This window comes from Miniopterus schreibersii, assembly GCF_964146895.1.
Source record: "Miniopterus schreibersii genome assembly, chromosome: 16".
Lineage (NCBI taxonomy): Eukaryota > Metazoa > Chordata > Mammalia > Chiroptera > Miniopteridae > Miniopterus > Miniopterus schreibersii.
This window is the reverse complement of record NC_138116.1, coordinates 17,849,810-17,866,809: the sequence shown is the minus strand read 5'-3', so window position 1 is coordinate 17,866,809 and position 17,000 is coordinate 17,849,810. Positions and strand designations below refer to the sequence as shown.

The 17,000-nt window shown below is 40.2% G+C and overlaps 1 protein-coding gene across 7 annotated transcripts in view; it reads right to left on the bottom strand.

The window, feature by feature from the left end:
- Window positions 1–260: 260 nt before the first annotated feature.
- SPAG9 (sperm associated antigen 9) overlaps window positions 261–17,000 on the bottom strand; it is a 96,051-nt gene continuing 79,311 nt past the window's right edge. For 5 of the 7 annotated variants that reach the window (XM_081162955.1, XM_081162956.1, XM_081162957.1 and 2 more), the window contains 7 exons: window positions 15,300–15,448; window positions 14,169–14,340; window positions 12,173–12,286; window positions 10,880–10,918; window positions 9,798–9,974; window positions 6,846–6,995; window positions 261–3,768 (listed from right to left, as the gene is read on the bottom strand). In XM_081162955.1, coding sequence (XP_081019081.1) covers window positions 3,653–3,768; window positions 6,846–6,995; window positions 9,798–9,974; window positions 10,880–10,918; window positions 12,173–12,286; window positions 14,169–14,340; window positions 15,300–15,448 — 917 coding nt within the window. In that variant the 3' untranslated portion in view covers window positions 261–3,652. The remainder of the gene's footprint in view (window positions 3,769–6,845; window positions 6,996–9,797; window positions 9,975–10,879; window positions 10,919–12,172; window positions 12,287–14,168; window positions 14,341–15,299; window positions 15,449–17,000) is intronic. The other 2 variants (XM_081162954.1, XM_081162960.1) reach the window with 1 other exon arrangement.

The following is a 17,000-nucleotide window of genomic DNA, read 5'->3' as shown; positions in this document are numbered from 1 at the left end:
CCTTCCTATCACGTGTGGGGCGTTCCTCAGCACACCCACATTTCTAGAAAGCCCTGTTGTCTATTATTCACGTCTCATGAACACGTGAGCCAGGCAGACATGTTCCTCATGTACTCTCCACGGCTCACCTTCAGCTAGTGCCACATGGCGGCAGTCCCTCAGAAATGATGTTTGATGGGGGAAGATTATCAGACTTTCAAATAAAAACCAAGTTCAGACTCCTAGGAAAGGCAAACAAACAAAATACACTGGACCTCATGCATGTTTCATATACATATTTATATATATTTCATGTACAAAGTTACATTCCGAACCCCAGGGATTCCATAATAGAAATAAATACTGAAATAACTACGTTGCTAAACGAGCTTTTTGCTCATAGAAATGAAGCCTCAGCCTCCAAGAGACAGCACGTAGGACAATCTAGAACCCAGTTTTCAGATTATAGAGGCAAGTAAAATTCCGGATAAAATATCTAGGACAAAAAACAAATTCAGAACATAAAATGGTTAAAATATATATTCAAATATTGAGAAATGTAGGACATTAATAACAACTTAATTTTTTAAAGAGAAAGAAAGACATTTTGTGTTATAAAACAGCATAACCCTGTTAGAAAAGCATTTATGATTTCCACATTTAATTCTCTCTACTCTTCCCATTACAAACATGATCCATGAAGGAGAGCCTGAAATCTGGTCGAGTCCTTTGGTAGTGGCCGTAATACTCACAAGGAAATAAATATGCAGTTCCACAGCATTTGCAGGACACGCGTTCTTTAGGACAGTGAACACTGTAAGACAACTGTTCCGCTGTTTGTTTCTAAGGCGCGCATTGTTCAAGGGTCTGTTCTAACGCAGGCCGACCCTTCCAGGAAGGGACTAAAGCAGCCGGGAGAATGTGTTTCAGCCTCTTCTGTGCAAACACACTTAACTGGAAAAGTGGTGTGCTGCATATTTTGTGCTCAAAACCTTTTACACTCTCAACAAGCTGCAGCTATTAAGATATTCATTCCTATTTTAAAATTTTAGATCCACATGAATTAGAGAAAACGCTCTGAACCTGGGTTCCTAGAGAATATTCTCTCCCCAGCCTCACAGGGAGCTGACCCTGCACCTGCCAGTAAGCGCCAGGCTGGTGTATAGGACACGGCCCCTCCTGCAGGTCGGCAAGGCGGCCATCGGCAGTCTCCCGGGTTCCACCTCATACATACCCGAGTGTAGTAAAATGAGAAAATTCTCAGGAATCCTTATTTCTTCCAATAGGGGTAAACTTTTTTTATTAACATGGAGAGACAACTCCGTGTAGTGAAGCCTCTTTTCTGCCCTTGATGCGCAAGCTACAGGCAGTTCATACCAACCACTCTGCTGCTCGCAAGAAGCTTCCATGTTGGCATTTTCTTCCACAGTTGCCACCCTGACTAAAGTGAGCATTACAGGAATATAAACCTGTTCTTGGGGGGGGGGGGGGGGGGCGGATAAAACAATCAGTAGAAAATATTTCGCTGAAATTACAAACATGAGGACAAGCCCTTAAAACAAATCGTACAGGCGTTTTGTAGTCCCAGAAGCTGATTATCAGGGCCACAGGCAACGACAGTTTCACAGATTAAATACCAACACACCCATATTCCTTAAATTAAAGCCAGCAAGCTTAAAAGAGCAAACTGCAACCATTGTAACAGGTTTCTTTGCGCTTCCCATCTTTAACTCCTGACTTCCTAAATTACATTCGGTCATACAAACTGTAAGACTGAACAGCAAATGGGATATGACTCTTGGGATTAAAATCCCCAAATACTTTGCTATATCTTTTTTTGTGAATTTATACAACATTCCCCAAAATATTTTAGAATGTGGGTTTTTCAAAGGTAAAAATGACTCCAATTTAAAATGAAATAAAAACATAGCTTATACGTTCTGGAAAAGAGGCCTAAGTTTTGGTGCACTGAAGAAAAGTACGTAGCTCAAGCAAAAACATTCTCCTTTTAATACAGCTTTTACCAAGAGTTTTTCCTTCTAGCCATCTAAAGGGGCTACCATTTTACTGTGTACACAATGTGCTTACAGACACACGTGGCCAAATGGATCCAAAGGCCTCCTCCAGCTCATTAAATCTCAAGTATTTGATAATCTAGCCTAATCCTGTATATATGTAAAAGATACTGGTGTACTTTTTACAAATATCTTTACACGACAGTTCAGAGGAACAATCTCTGGTACTTAAGAACACTTAGACTACTGAGACCTGTGTCTGCTTTCTTTTCTTTGATAGTCCTGATGAGGGGTCTTTATCCAACAAGTTTATATTTTTAAAATAGCTCTTAAATTCATATTTAGCTTTGCTTAAAGTGAGTAAAAAATGGTAAACACACATTTTCAAGAAGCTTGAAGGGAAAGAACTGCAGCATACTGGTTCTTAAAAACGTATTAAACAAGGAAATCAGTTAGATGCAGACTATTTTTAAATGGGCACTGTGAGTGAAAAGATGTCATGTTAACGTTCACTCCATGGTATCCTGGCTTTGTGGTCATGCCCTGCATAGCTTTCCTCTTTGAAGATGGCATTTTAATCTTGCAAGGGCATAAAAGCTCAAGTGTGTCATTTACATACAAAATATCAACTGCAAGCTGTTCTGTAGTTTTATACAGAACAAGAGAAAAGACCTTTTCTAATCAAATCCCTCACTCAGTCCGCTAGGCCACATCCTATCACCACTACAGCTTTACTCGTATGAACTGGTTAGAGCAGCCCAAGGACAATTAGTAAATAGGTAGTTTTTTACATGAAAAAAACTCAGCCAACCACCACCATCTGCTGGTACAAGGAATCCAAACAATTTCCTTTTTAAAAAATCCTCCCATTGTTGATGCCTATCTTCTAAGCCTTATAAGTATAAACCTTTCAGACACATTAGTGTGAAAATGAGTAAAACTAGTCTCAAAAAAAAAAAAAAAAAGAAAAAGCATATTCAGAGAAGCAGGCCTCATAAACTTTAGAGCTCTAATAAGTCGGAAATAGGAAACATTTATTTAAATAGTGTAGTCTTAATTTCTTTAATATAAAACCCCCCCAATCTGATGAAAACAAAGTTTTTATATACCATATAAACAAGATTTTTCAGATTTGAAAGTGAAAGTGAAAGTAATTTACAGTTAGCTTTTAGCCCTCTTGGGACATTTAGATAAATCCTGATATTCCACCCAATATTAGTTTGTGTCAATTTTATAATACATTGGGTAAAACTTTACTATTGTACTTAATGGTACAGTTTCATTTATCAAGTGTTTCCATTAATTCCATTATTAGTGACAGCTAAAAAGTGACCCCATCAAATGAAGTGAGTGACATTCACTGTGGCAGAATAAACCACATTTGGATTGCTTTCTAGAATTCACTAGTTTGTAGAAAGTAAACATTCTTTGATTTGTTCATAACATACTGAAATTGCCTAGAACACTGGTGCAGTAAATCAGCTTGTTCCTGTATTGTTGCGTTAAGACAGATTCTGTAATGTAAAGTTAACGGGGAAAAATGCTCACACATTATGTGGTGAAACTTATTTCACAAAGAGAGAATTAAATAAAGAGGCAAGGGAAAAGAAACCATGCAGAAGAGACAGCTTGCCCGTCTCCACCTGTGTCCCATGGGCTCACTCACTGCCATACATCACTTGCCACACTATCAAGTGACTCCTTTCCGCTCTGGCAACAGAAGGTTCAAGTGGAAGTTCCTCTCCCAGAAGTTCTGATTCTCCACCTTCATCACCTGGTGGGTGGATGATAAGGAGACTTGAGTTAGGCTGAGTGTGGAAAATGCAGGCTGCTGTGCATCAGGCATGATGCTCGTGGTCAGAGCACCAACAGCACACACACAACCTGCCTGACTCCTGTCGCAGAGAACACAGGGAGAGAAATGCCACGAACCAGAGTCCTCCTGCCTCACTTCCGAAAAGGGTAATTCACTTTCAGACCACATCTGTAACCGTGAACTCACTGTAGCATGTTGGAGATTCATCCCAATATGTCTGTATCCTAACGTTCACGCGAAATGGGAACTAAGAAGGCAAAGCTGTCCAATTCTGTATTTACCCCAAATGGCCAGTCTACTCTTGTCTATTTCAAACTTAGAACTGAGACTAGATGGCATTATGAATGTGAAAGCATGGGGATTGACCCCACAAACTAAACCTGTCAGACAGTGAAGTTCTCCAGTCAAAGGAATTGCCACAAGCACACGGAAACTCACACCATCTCCCTGCAGCACTAAGAGACGGCAGATTCATCACCTAATGTACTGGGGTTTCCTTCCCATCATTTCCAAGTTTAGGATGGGTAATGAATTACCAGTCATGGTGGAGATGAAGAAATGAGGCCAAGCTATAGGCAGACTAGAAGTCCTGATCAGACGCTGCTCTCCCAAGGCCCAGTGTTAATACTCCTCTCTGCAGGGGCACATCTATTGGCTTTGCTGTTGCCGAGCAGGGTTATTCTGGCATAACCCAGTGACAACTCGTCTAGTGGGACAGATTCTTCAGCAGAATCCTACACTTATAAAAAAAAGGGCAAATTCTGATCTACTAGAATTCTGTAATGTGTCTCACCTGAATTTCAACTGGGCATGGGAAAACATTGATACTGTCAACTAGAAACGGAGGTGGGTGGGTGGGGCTAAAAAAGTGCATTTCTCGTTGTAGGCCAAGCTCTCCTTTACCCAACCCCTAGTGGAGTTTTTAAAGCAATGTCCAACTGTGGAGAAGAGCATGCTTTAAGAGGCTCAAGACAAAATCCAATCTCTGAACTGAAATATAATCAAGTAGGTAGAATGTAAAAAATTAAGTTTAGGTTTTAAATTTTAAAAAGTTACAATGATAACGACATTAATTGGCTGAGACAAAAGATTGTTGGCATTTGTTTTTGAGCTGTCTTACTTTGAACTTTGAAGGTTCTATTTTTAAAAATTACCCTGTTTCCTAAGGTCTTTACATCCTACTTAATTAACCCATTAAAAATATGGGACTGCCCGGCTGGCATGGCTCAGAGGTTGAGCATTGACCTAGGATCCAGGAGATCGCACGATGTTTCTCTCTCTCTCTCTCTTCTTTCCCTTCCTCTCTCTGAAATCAATAAAGATATATAAAAAAATAAATATGGGACTGTTTGGATCAATTTTTCACTGTTAATATATTACAGGAAATGAAAAAGGGAAAGAAACAAAAAGAATCAAATTGAATTTTTAAAAATTTACTATTAAAGTTTACCTATGCTTTAAGACAAGTCTGTTTTTCACGCCGGATTAACTACAGATACCAACAAACCTGGTTAAGCAATGTTTATGCTATTTTCAGAATCCACAATGGAAGGACTTTTTAGTGGAAATGGAAAAACCACACAGAAATTTTATTAACATGACATACTTCATATGGTTCCAACTGCACTGGTTTGCTGCACTCCGAAAATCACCCCAGCCCAGTGAAGTCCCTCTTTAAAAAGGAACTCGGCACCAACAGTCAACTATTTACACTTCCATTCTGGCTACTGTCACCAGAATCAATCAATTCCTAAACTTAACATTAACACTCGCTTTAAAAATGTTTCCATAAGCCTATCAGGTATTCTAGAGTATAATGGTCACTGTCCTTTACATGACCCCGAATTTTATACCCCTTTTTATAGTATTCATAACTAAAAAGTATCTATCACTGGTCTACAACATTACATCCTTTAAAACTTTATGTTTAGGAATTTTTGAATCATGTAAATTTTAGGCCATTTCAAAGGATTCCTTCATTTATGGCAAATAAATAAATTTACGTCACAGTGCTTTACAGTTTACAAAGCATCAACTCTGTGTTTTCTTTGTATGCCATGGGCCATTCTTTCTTAGAAAGAACCCTTCAGAAGCTCTAATGATTCTTTAAATTATTAATATAGGGTTCTATCCTAGAACCTCTTCTTTTAGCTCCGACATATTCTCCTTTGGTGAACTCATCAACCCTTGTGGCTTTTAGTACCACTGTAGGCCAACAGGCCCCAAATCCCCCCTTCCTGAGGTCTAGAACCCTTCTACCCAAAAGTGCAGTGCACATCTTCCACCTAGACAACGCCCAGCTCCCCATGCTCTTCAAGGTCAACACGTCCAACACCAAACTCCTCTTTCTTTCCCTCCAAATCTGCTGCTGATGTTCTGACAGTCATCTCTGAGGATGTTGCTCACATCCTGTTATAGTCATGCACCTTATAATGATATTTTGGTCTACAACGAATCATATATATGAGAGTGGTCCCATAAGATAATGGAACTGAAAAATTCCTATGGCCTAGTGATGTCTTGGCCATCATGTCACGGCGCAAGGAATTCCCCAGGTGTTCGTGGTGATGCTGGCATAAACAAACCTACTGTGCTGCCAGTCATACACAAGTATAGCACATGATTAATGTTTACAAGGTGAGAAAGTGAACAAGTGAAATAAATTTTAATACAAACACTTTATAGAAGTATCCTTGTTCCTCCATTTTGCAGGTGAGGAAACAAGTTCCGGGAGGTGGAATGATTTGCCTATTGTCTTCTGACCTCCTAGCGTATGCTCTTCACATATAACTCAATATAGGACCAAACTCTGCTATTTCTAAAGTCCCTTCAAACAAAGCAAATACACTTTGGTATAAAAAGAAATAAAAATTTAAAAAAGGAAGGAAGGAAAGATATATAAAGTCCTTTTCCAAGTAAAGAATTCAAAGAAAACCCCTTAGAAATCATTAACAGAGTAGTTTCTTATTTACTATGTGTGAAAATCCAGGTCACAGAACACAGTGGAATCTGAGCTCCCAGAACCACGGACTCACCCATTCGGAAGTCAATGTAGCCCTCTCCTCCACTGATGACAAGCATAGACTTCAAGGGTGTCTGGCTGCCAGGCTCCTGTGCAGACGCCCCTGCTTTGTCACCTGTCAGATCTGTGCCACTACTGCCACTCTGTGGGCTGATAACTTGACCTGTTTATATAGGAACAAGTGAATACTACTTATCACAGATTGGGGTGGGGAGACTCATTTTTTTCTGAATATTTTCAGAAACTTGAACAAAAAGGTTAAGTATATCCTAATACAACCAAAGCACTGGGGATGCTAGAAGCCTCTGCATAATCAGAAAACATTAAGAGAGGTCCTAAGAGCCCAATTTGAGAATCTAAATGAAGCCATTTTGTACAAAAGCAGACATAGGTCCAAAATCCAGTATGAAATCTGTGTACAGCCAGGCTGGTGTTAGCTGCCTGCTTTAGACTTTTATAATCTACATGTTTTGATCTGAGGGACAGTGGAAAGGTGTCTCTCCTGAGAGGGTACACGAACGTTTGTGTAAAAGACTAAGAAAAGTCTTCATCTTAAGCCTTCTGAGTTTGGAAATTCCTAATTAATATTTATATTTATTTCAAATCCATGATTTTCCTCTCATAGGTAAGAAAAGTATATCTTATTTTTAATTTAGGTTATGCAAATAAAGTTACTGGTAAATATGTCATTTGTTCTAAAGTGTAAGTGCTAAGGTGGAATCCTATAGCGTGAAATGGTAGAGAGAGAAACTGTCAAATATTATTCACACTATAATCTCTATGGCATTCCTCTTAGAAAGCTGACTGCGCGGTATTTGTTTTTTCTTGGAGAGTCTGCTGTCCTTTGGTCAAACTGCAGAGACCATGCCCCTAGGACACAGCGGGACACAGTCCCATGATGTGACACACTTAAACATTAATTTACGTTGAAATGGGTAGGTCAGTTTTATTCCCACAGTGCCTCACTAATGCATTAGTCAATTCTACTCTGGAGGAAATCAGGCCTGCTACAGAAAACTGCTAGCAGGCTGCTTAGTTCTGCCACAGGAGAGGAGCGCAGAGGTATGCTGATAAGCCAACCTGAATGGTTTAATCCTTAGGGCCAACTGGTCAACAATGTTGACAATTCTACTTCCAGATTTATAACCAACAGGAAGGTCTTTCCCATATACACGAGAAGGTCTGCTGCAGCATTATTTTTAATAGAAGGGAGAAAAAAACCTAGAGGTACATCAATAGAATAGAGCACATTTATTCAGATATTTGAACCATAGTTAATTGAATGAACTAGGTTTTTATGTATAAACTTAATAAATCTCAAAAATGAGAAGTTGCAAAAGAATGTATATGTAACATAACATTTAAGTTAAATTCAAAACCACAAAATACTATATAGTTTATAGATATATCAAATGTAGTAAAAGCATAAAAACACTGGTGCAATAATGGTTACAGATGGAGGGGAAAAGGGAAGGGAACGGGACTGGAGGGATATAAAGGAGTCTCAAAGGGGACTCTATGACATATTTTTTCTTTCTTTGAGAAAGAAAGAAAACACTATTACTAGTTGTTCCATTTCTAGGAATTTATCCTAAGGAAATAACTATACAAATACATAAGATGCATGTTTCAGGCAACTCATTACGGTGTTGCTAAGGATACTGAGCAACTAGGGTAGCATGTGCCAGCCCTGCACTATGCACACTAATCATTTAATCTGTGGAACACCCGTGGGAAAAGAGGTGTGATGGTTAATTTTATGTGTCAACTTGGCTATGCCAAGGTGCCAAGATATTTGGTCAAACTCCAGGCTAGATATTGCTGTGAAATATGATTAACATTCAAGTCAGTAGACTCTGAGTGAAGCAGATTACTCTCATAAGGTGGGTGAGCCTCATCCAATCAGTTGCTGATCTTAAGAGAAAAAGCTCCCCCAAGGAAGAGGGAATTCTGCCTCCAGGCTGCTTTTGTACTCAGCTGCAATAGTAACTTTCCTGGGTCTCCCGTATGCCAGCCTGGCCTGCAGATTTCAGATATGCCAGCGCTCATAATCACATGAGTCAATTCCTTAAAACAAATAAATCCAAACATCTCCCCTTCCCACCTGCCTCACCTCTCTCGCCCCTCCTCCCTCCTCTTGCTCTCTCTCGCACACCCTATTGGTTCTGTTTCTCTGAAGAACCCTAATTACTACACCCGGACACTATGTCCAATGCTACAGTTAGTTGGTGTGACAAAGTCACATTTGAAATTTGTCTAACTCATAAACTTGCCTCTTATGGGGGGGAAATTCAAAACATCGGTCCTGCTTACAGATGGTCAGTAACACCATGCTAGTGTTCTCAGTGGACAGAATGTTTTTCACTGGACATCACCACTACCGCCTTTTATATCTAGGTGGTACTTTAGAGTTCCCAAAGCACTTTCATTAATTTTTACAACAAATGAGGCAGGCAGAGAGCAGCTATTAATCACATCCACTTGAGATGAGGAAACAAGTCTCAGAGGTTAAGCGACTTGCTCAAAGTAACAGGCAGGTGGGAAGGTGGAGGCCCAGGCTCCCAGTCTGCTGCTCTTTGCCACAACACTGCCAATGGTACCAGGGCACATTCTCCATGTCTTCCTGCACAAAACCTTGACCATTTCTTTCTAGCAATCTCCTTTATTAGGCCGAGACCATTTTTGGTATTCTGCAGTGACAAAATAATACCACTGTTTTTCAAAAGCAAGCAGGCTTCTTAAATAAAAATCAGTAAGTTTGTTTTGGGGGGTGGAGGAGAGATTCCAAAACAATTTAATTCAAAATAACTCTACAGCGCTTTATTCCCACCTCCATTATAGAACGTTTCATATTTCATAGTGAAATTATCTGTAATTCTAGTACTTAGCATTTGTGCAGGTAGTGGAACCAAGGGACGAGGAGAGAAAATGACACACAACTTCTCAACAGCATAATCTAACTCACCTGGGACGGCCACGAAGAATTTCACAGCATCCCGATGCCCATGGAAGCAAAGCTGTGCATGTGCCATTGAACAATAGGGTATAAACGTCCCTGGAGTCACTTTGTCACTGTTTTCATCACCATATACTCGGATCACACTTCCAGGCCGATTTCCCGGTGCTCCTGAGGTTTTATTTGCTGCAACAGAAAAACCAAATACAAATATTTTCCCCGAGAAAGCTGTAATGATGCAAGAGGTTACTGGTTAATCCTTATGATATTATCTAAAAGCTATAGCCAGCTGAGGTAAAACAAAGGCAGCGATGCCAAATCAAGACAAAGCTGGAAGGAGAGAGCATGCGAGTTATTCTAAGTACCTCAGTAAATGGAGGAGGGAGTTTGCCAGTCTAGCAAGAACTAAGCTTACTTTTTAAACATATCTAGTAATTTTTTTAAAAGTCATTTTAGTTAACAAAAGAAAACAGATCTGAATCTTAGGAATGTCTGTTTTATTTTGTTTTTGAATCCTCATTTTATTAAACTAACCAGTACATAAAGTAAATGGGCATATTTTTAAATAAAATTTTTATAGTTTATCTTCTGATTTTTCTCCCCCGTGGTAAGACTACCTCCCTGGAGGGGAGTGGTAAAAAGCTGTGGTTAAAAGGATCCGGCCACTACAATAGAGTAACTTTTATTGACACCAGACCAATGATTTGCTGGAATGTTTTAGAATGACCAGACTCACAAAACATCCCCATTCCATGGGCCAGTAAATGAATGAGAGAAACATGACTGGTAACAAGAGTAAACAATGTAGATTAATGACAGTTTTAAGAGACGTTTCATGTTTTTACTGGAAGGAAAAAAAGTCTGAAAGAAAGTTCAGCTGCAACAAAAGATGATAAACAGAATAAGCTGCTGAGCAGTAGTTGGGTGGCCATGTAACAGATGTCAAAAACAACAAAAAACACCTGCTGCGATGCAGTGACTGCAAGTGGTTGACATTTAGAACATTCAGGAGGGCATCTAGAGATGTGAGAACAGCCTCGCAGTGGCCATCAGAAGCCAGGAGGAAGAGTGGGTTCAGGATCTGCACTTACCCCTCAGCCCCAGTAAACGTCCCTGGTGGAGGATTACAGCTACAGTGAGAGAGGAGGAAAGGGGACATGGAGAGGTGCACGACAGGGGGAGAAGAATTACTATGAGCCACCACTCTCAGGGTCTTCCATTTGACAACTTGGAGCCCAAAGCTCTTAACCAAATCCAACTTGGTAAAATACCAAGTAACTACTCAAAGTTCTTACCAAAGCCTCTCTACAATTTCTCTGGCTCAAAAAACACAATTTGATTTACTGTGATTTTGTTTTTCTCAATCCTAAAGCAACTTCAGTGCTTCATGATTTAATAAGAACTTAATGGGGAGTATTTCCTGAATGCTTATATTCCCCCCCACTTTTTTTAAAAAGAAATCCTGTTCAAAATAACATTGTTAAAATGGAAGTCACTTTTATAAAGAACTGAATGAACTCTGAGGAATCCAAGGATCTCTTAGAATATAAGTGGTCTATAAGACTTATAAGTAACTGATTAAGAACTTAGGATCTTTAAAGGCTCCAGGTATACCACCTTCTAGTCCCCTTCCTTTCCCCTGAAAAAGGCAGGAGGACTCTGAGGTGTTTCTTCATTAACTTATTTTATGGGCTTACAGCACTTGTTTTCAAACCATTCCCTGCCCGTGAATTTTGCAACACAAAAACACTTATTTAATGAATGATCAATGTAATGGAACATAATGGGAGAAACACACAATGTATATTTTGTTCACAAAAATAATAATAATGGAACATAATATAAAAAACATACAATGTACACTTTGTTCACATTCTTTTCAAATACAGGATAGATGACTTGTCTGCATCATAAGGAAGGGCTTGCTAACCTGAGAAACTTCTCCCGGACTTTCTCTAAACCCTGAGTCAGCCAAAGGGAACATCCTAAACTAACTGCCGGGGAGATGTGAGAAACCAGGATGAACACTAGCAGTGTTTCTGGATACTGGTGTAATACAGCGGCAAGAAAAATGGACTTCGATATTTATTTCAAACAGGAAGCAGGACTGTTATTCCCGAAGTGAGAAAAAAAGCTTCTCAGAATGAAAAACTTCTAATTATAAATACTGGTCCTGATACATGAGAACTGTTATTTGCTACAGTTCATAAGTTGCATAGAAAGAGTGAAGGAACAATAGTTAGCTCTCCGCCACCAGCTTGATTTTCTGAATCACCAGAGTTGCCAAACCAGAACAGTTCCTTCTGCCCAAATTCAGGACACGATCATTCCCTGCAACTCTCCAGTCTGCACAGTGACAGTTAGGTGAATGAAAATATACTTACTTTCTGTCAGTGGGATGGAGATAATGACACCATTTCCTGTCCCCACCCACAAACGATTGCAAGACACCATAAGAGCTGTGATCCTCACAAAAGAGAAGCCCAGTTTTCCAGTACCTGCACAGCGGGGAGGAAAACATTTCATTAAGAAACTAGAGCAGATGATGTTTTAGGTTCTAGGTCCCTCAGAGTAGTGGGTTAATATAACAGAGAGGAAGTGTGGCCAGAACTAGTGGGCCGTTTCCTGAAGGAAGGCATCAATGCAAACTCTCATTTGCCTTTATTGCCTATCTCACAATTCATGCTTAATGGGAAAAGAAAATTCTCACATTATCATTTAGAAGGAAGACACTGTGGCTCAGGAAATATGACACAGGATTTAATCAGGAAGCTGCAAAACCAAAACACCAAACAAAACAAAAAACCCTCAATAAAAACTGTTTACTAAATCAGGATATCAAATGTCCTTCAAGTTTATACACTGAAAGAGTTCTGGTTTGCCTTGAATGTCTTTGCATAGATAAAAACAATCTTTGCTGGCAAAACTTACATGCTTTCCTCATTCACATATACAGGTTCCATGGCAGTCTACAAATTTTAAGAAACCGCAGGCATATAATTTAGGGCATATAATCAATGCACTTTTTTTTCCAAGGGAATTTTTACACTGACCTTATTTTCTGGGATTTAAGAGGCAAAAATATTAAACAGATAATACATTTAAAACAAACAGCCTTTAGTCACTCAAGTTTTACTTGTAAGAACTGAGAGTATGATTATAGAATCACAGTGTTAGAAGGAGTCTTAACTCTATTCAGAAATAGTCTTAGAACCTTCATTAGTCTAAACCTATGGTCAAAGTCCATCCCTGCAATGAGTCTGTCTGTGTGAACATACACCTGATTCCAGGGAGGGTACATAGCTATCATCAGGTTTTCTGAGGGCAAAGACCCTGATAAGGTTAAAAACCACTGATGCAGCTCAACCTCTCCTCCTAAAGGCAATCATTAATGGCATCCCTAGTAGTCATATAGCTCTGCATTAGGAGCAGAAAACAAGCCAGAAGTGGTCCCCGCCCTTCACCAGGCTTACAGTACATGGGGGAGAGGGGTATAAACAAGCACCACATAATACCAGCGTAGCCACGATGACAAGGCCTTGAGGAAAAAGCAAGAGGACCTAAACAAACTGGGAGGGAAGAGGAGGCCTCTCCTGGGTGTGACGCGTAAGCTCTGGTCTGAAAGCCAAGTAAAAGGACCAAGAAGGACTTCTCAGGCAGAGGGCACAGCATGCGAGGGCCCCAAGATGGGGAGGACATGTGGAGTTTGAGTCAGTGTGGGTGGAACAGAGTGAGTGAGGGGAGTGGCCCAGCCACTTCAATTCCTCTGGTCACGTCACAAATGCCACCTCACCTAAAGGCAGTAATATTCTAAAAGTGGCTGGGCTTACATAAGTGGAAGTGGCGATACTGCACGTTGGTTACTATGCAGCACATACTGGAATGGAAACGGAGGCCAGTTAGGAGGCTCATGGTTACTGAGGCAGGAACAGATGGTGGCCTGGCTTACAGGGCCGGGGCCAGAGATAAAGAAGTAATTGACTGAAGATATTTTTGGAGGCAGCCCGGGCATGGCTCAGCGGTTGACCATGGACCTAGGATCCAGGAGATTGGGGGTTCAATTCCCGGTCAGGGCACATGCCTGGGTTGCGGGCTAGGCAGCCAATCAAGGACTCTCTCATCATTGATGTTTCTATCTCTCTCTCTCCCCCTCCTTTCCTCTCTCTGAAATAAAGATATGTTAAAAAAAAAAGAAGATATTTTTGGAGGCAAACTTATCAGTTCCCCACAGGGTAGACGGAGTATCTGCCTGACACTTTCACTGATAAGAGCTCACTATTCCTCAGGCAACTTATTCACTGGTTCCACCCAGCATTTGAGAACATTTAAAAAGAAAACATTTTCTTTAATTGACAAAAATAAAATGCTTTGGAAGCTTACCTAACATCTTGCTTACATAAGGCTCAATGTCCACATCCTGCAGATGCTGGTAAGTGTGTGCATGATAGAGACGGAGAGTAGAATCCAAACGAATGGAGACCCACACACCGTCACCTACCCACGCAAGCTGCCGCACCTGGCTCTCCTTCCTGGGATGTGCATCAAATGATTTCTAGGAAAGATTGGTCAATCACAATGTTACTTTTATTACGTAGGAGTTTGTGTTTAAGAACTGTGCTAATCTGCACAAAAATTTGGCAGAATGTATATTAAAAGAGGAGCCTAAACAGTGGTCACTAAATACGATCATTCTTCTCTACACAAAAGCTCTTATCCCGAACTGAAAACAAAATGAAGGACCAAGAACTAAAAGATGCTGGACTGTAACGCTGTAAAGGTGACTCACGTACGGAAGCAATGCTGGCACACGCATGCCACGTGTCAGCGTTCAACAAAAGCACTTGATCTCAAGATTGTGTTGGGTTGCAGAGATATACATGAAGTGAGATCCTATTTATAATTAAACAAAAAGGAACCTGCACTGCTGCGTGTGTATATATATCTGCAAATAAGAAAAATAAACACCAAATGGTTCACTTTGGGACTTTTAGGTAAGGGAATGACAAAGGGAGGAGGAGACTTTTCACCTTAAAATTTTCCTACTTTAAGTTTTCTTTAAAAAAAAAATTAGAATTTATACATTGCTGCAAAACTTTTTTAAAGAAAGCAATGCTGAGAGGTTCTTGTTTTTACACAAATGCTTGCTGCAACCTTATTTCTAAGTCTCTGACATACACACATATGGATTTGCGTAAATACATACGGGGAGGCTGAGACGTGGGGCTCCTCCTTCCCCACGACCTGCACGTAATTAAACAAACCAAGAACTACACATTCAAACAATACACACAGGCACCTAGAGGCACTCAGACACATATTTAAACATATGTGTGTTAACCCTGTTCCTTAAAACACTTCCCACCCTCATAGCCAAAAGTGGCCAGATGTCATCAATGTATCACTAAAACACACAGATTCAGGAAACAGCTTCTGAAGAAGCTGAAAATAAGTAGTCTTAGAATCTGCAGGAAATACAAATTCAGTAAGTAGAGACAACATGGGTAAACTTGCCTCGATTTTCATGGCCTTTGGCTGAACCACATAGATTTTGTTCCGATAGCCACACCAGACTTTGTCATGTACCACAGTCATGCATCGGATGGAATGGTGAGGCCGCCCAAGATCTAACAGGTGATAGTTTGACAAATCCCACTGCCCATCTTTAAAATAAGAGACAGATGTTTAATTATTGCATACCACCTTTTACTGAATTTCAACACAAAAAACATTCTACTAGGGTGTACAATTAAATTTATTCATGAAGTACCCCCAAATACTATGTATTCTGTGTATCTTTTACTTGCAGAAACTGAGTTCTCTTATTCTATAAAGTGCAAAGTTAGAAGAGACCTCAAAGGTCTTCGGCCCAACCTGCCACCCAATACCTGGACAATCATGCTCTCAAGAGCAGTGATTGATAATATCAGTTATAAGTTATCTGTTTATAATAATATTTTTAAAATTAGAAGGGATTAAGATTATTTTGTGGACATACCTATCTCACTCGGTTGCCTTTTGACATATTTTTTTGGGTAAGTCAAGGGCAACTTTAGGAGTCATGTGTACTATAACTTTAGTATTGACAGAATACAAGTGAGAACCAACCATGGGAAGCTTGCTTTGCTTGAACAATTTTAGGGAAAGAAAACACCACCTCACAAAGTAGCTGTTCCATTTTCAGAAAGCTGTAATTGTCAGAAAAACATTCCCCACACCTGGCTAAAGTCTGCCCCCTCAAAAGTAATCACCCATTAGTCTATAGCTTTGCCCAATGGGAACACAGAATCCAGTACAACTTCTTTGTTATTGTTCAATGGCTTCTCCTTTCAAACCCAAGCATTCTTGGCACATGCTTATGGAGCCTTCATTCTAACTTCTCTTTGTCCATTCATGCCCACTTAATGCTGTCTATCTATCAGAGGGGAGCCTACTCTGGACCCTAATTTCCCTGAGACCGAGAGGTTAACTGACTCATACTGAGCAGGTAGTCAACCTCCGAGTAGTTCTCACTCTTCAGACAGGTCTCCTCCATCTTACTCTCCTGAACCCAAACGCAGGACTTTACATTTCTTTATTAAATGTGCTTTGCCTGTCTTGCTCTGTCAACATAATTTTGGATTCAGTTTACCAAAACATTTACTTCCATTTTCCCCTAGGCTCTTCCACTTAACTTACTAGCTGTCACTAAAACACTTTGCCTCAGTTTCCCCGTTTATAAAATGAGGATGACAGTAGAATCCCCCTCATAAGGGCATGAACAAGGTAAAACAGAAGACTTTCCCTCTTTTTGTTATGTGGTCATCAACCAGCTTTCTCTAGGTACTGGTCAGTCACAAACCCACCTAAATATTCTCCATCGACCTCACATTTCTTCAAGCCCAAAGGGATATGAGACTTGGGGAAAGCCTTGTCAAAAGCTGAATTTAGTGTATCTACTTTTTTATAATAGTCCCCTGATCTAGTAATCTTGCAGGTAGGAAATGAAGTATCATTTCAGGTTGATACATGTACCAAGGAGTTATGAAGTGTTACATGTTCAATTCCCTTAATTTAATTCACTCAAGTCAGGTTTTCTGATACCATCAGTGCTCTGCCTGCAGAAACACTGGTTTCAAAGGGGAAGAATATAGCCACCGGGGCGTGGCTCAGCGGTTGAGGGTCGACCTAGGATCCAGGCGATCGGGGTTCAATTCCCGGTCAGGGCACATGCCC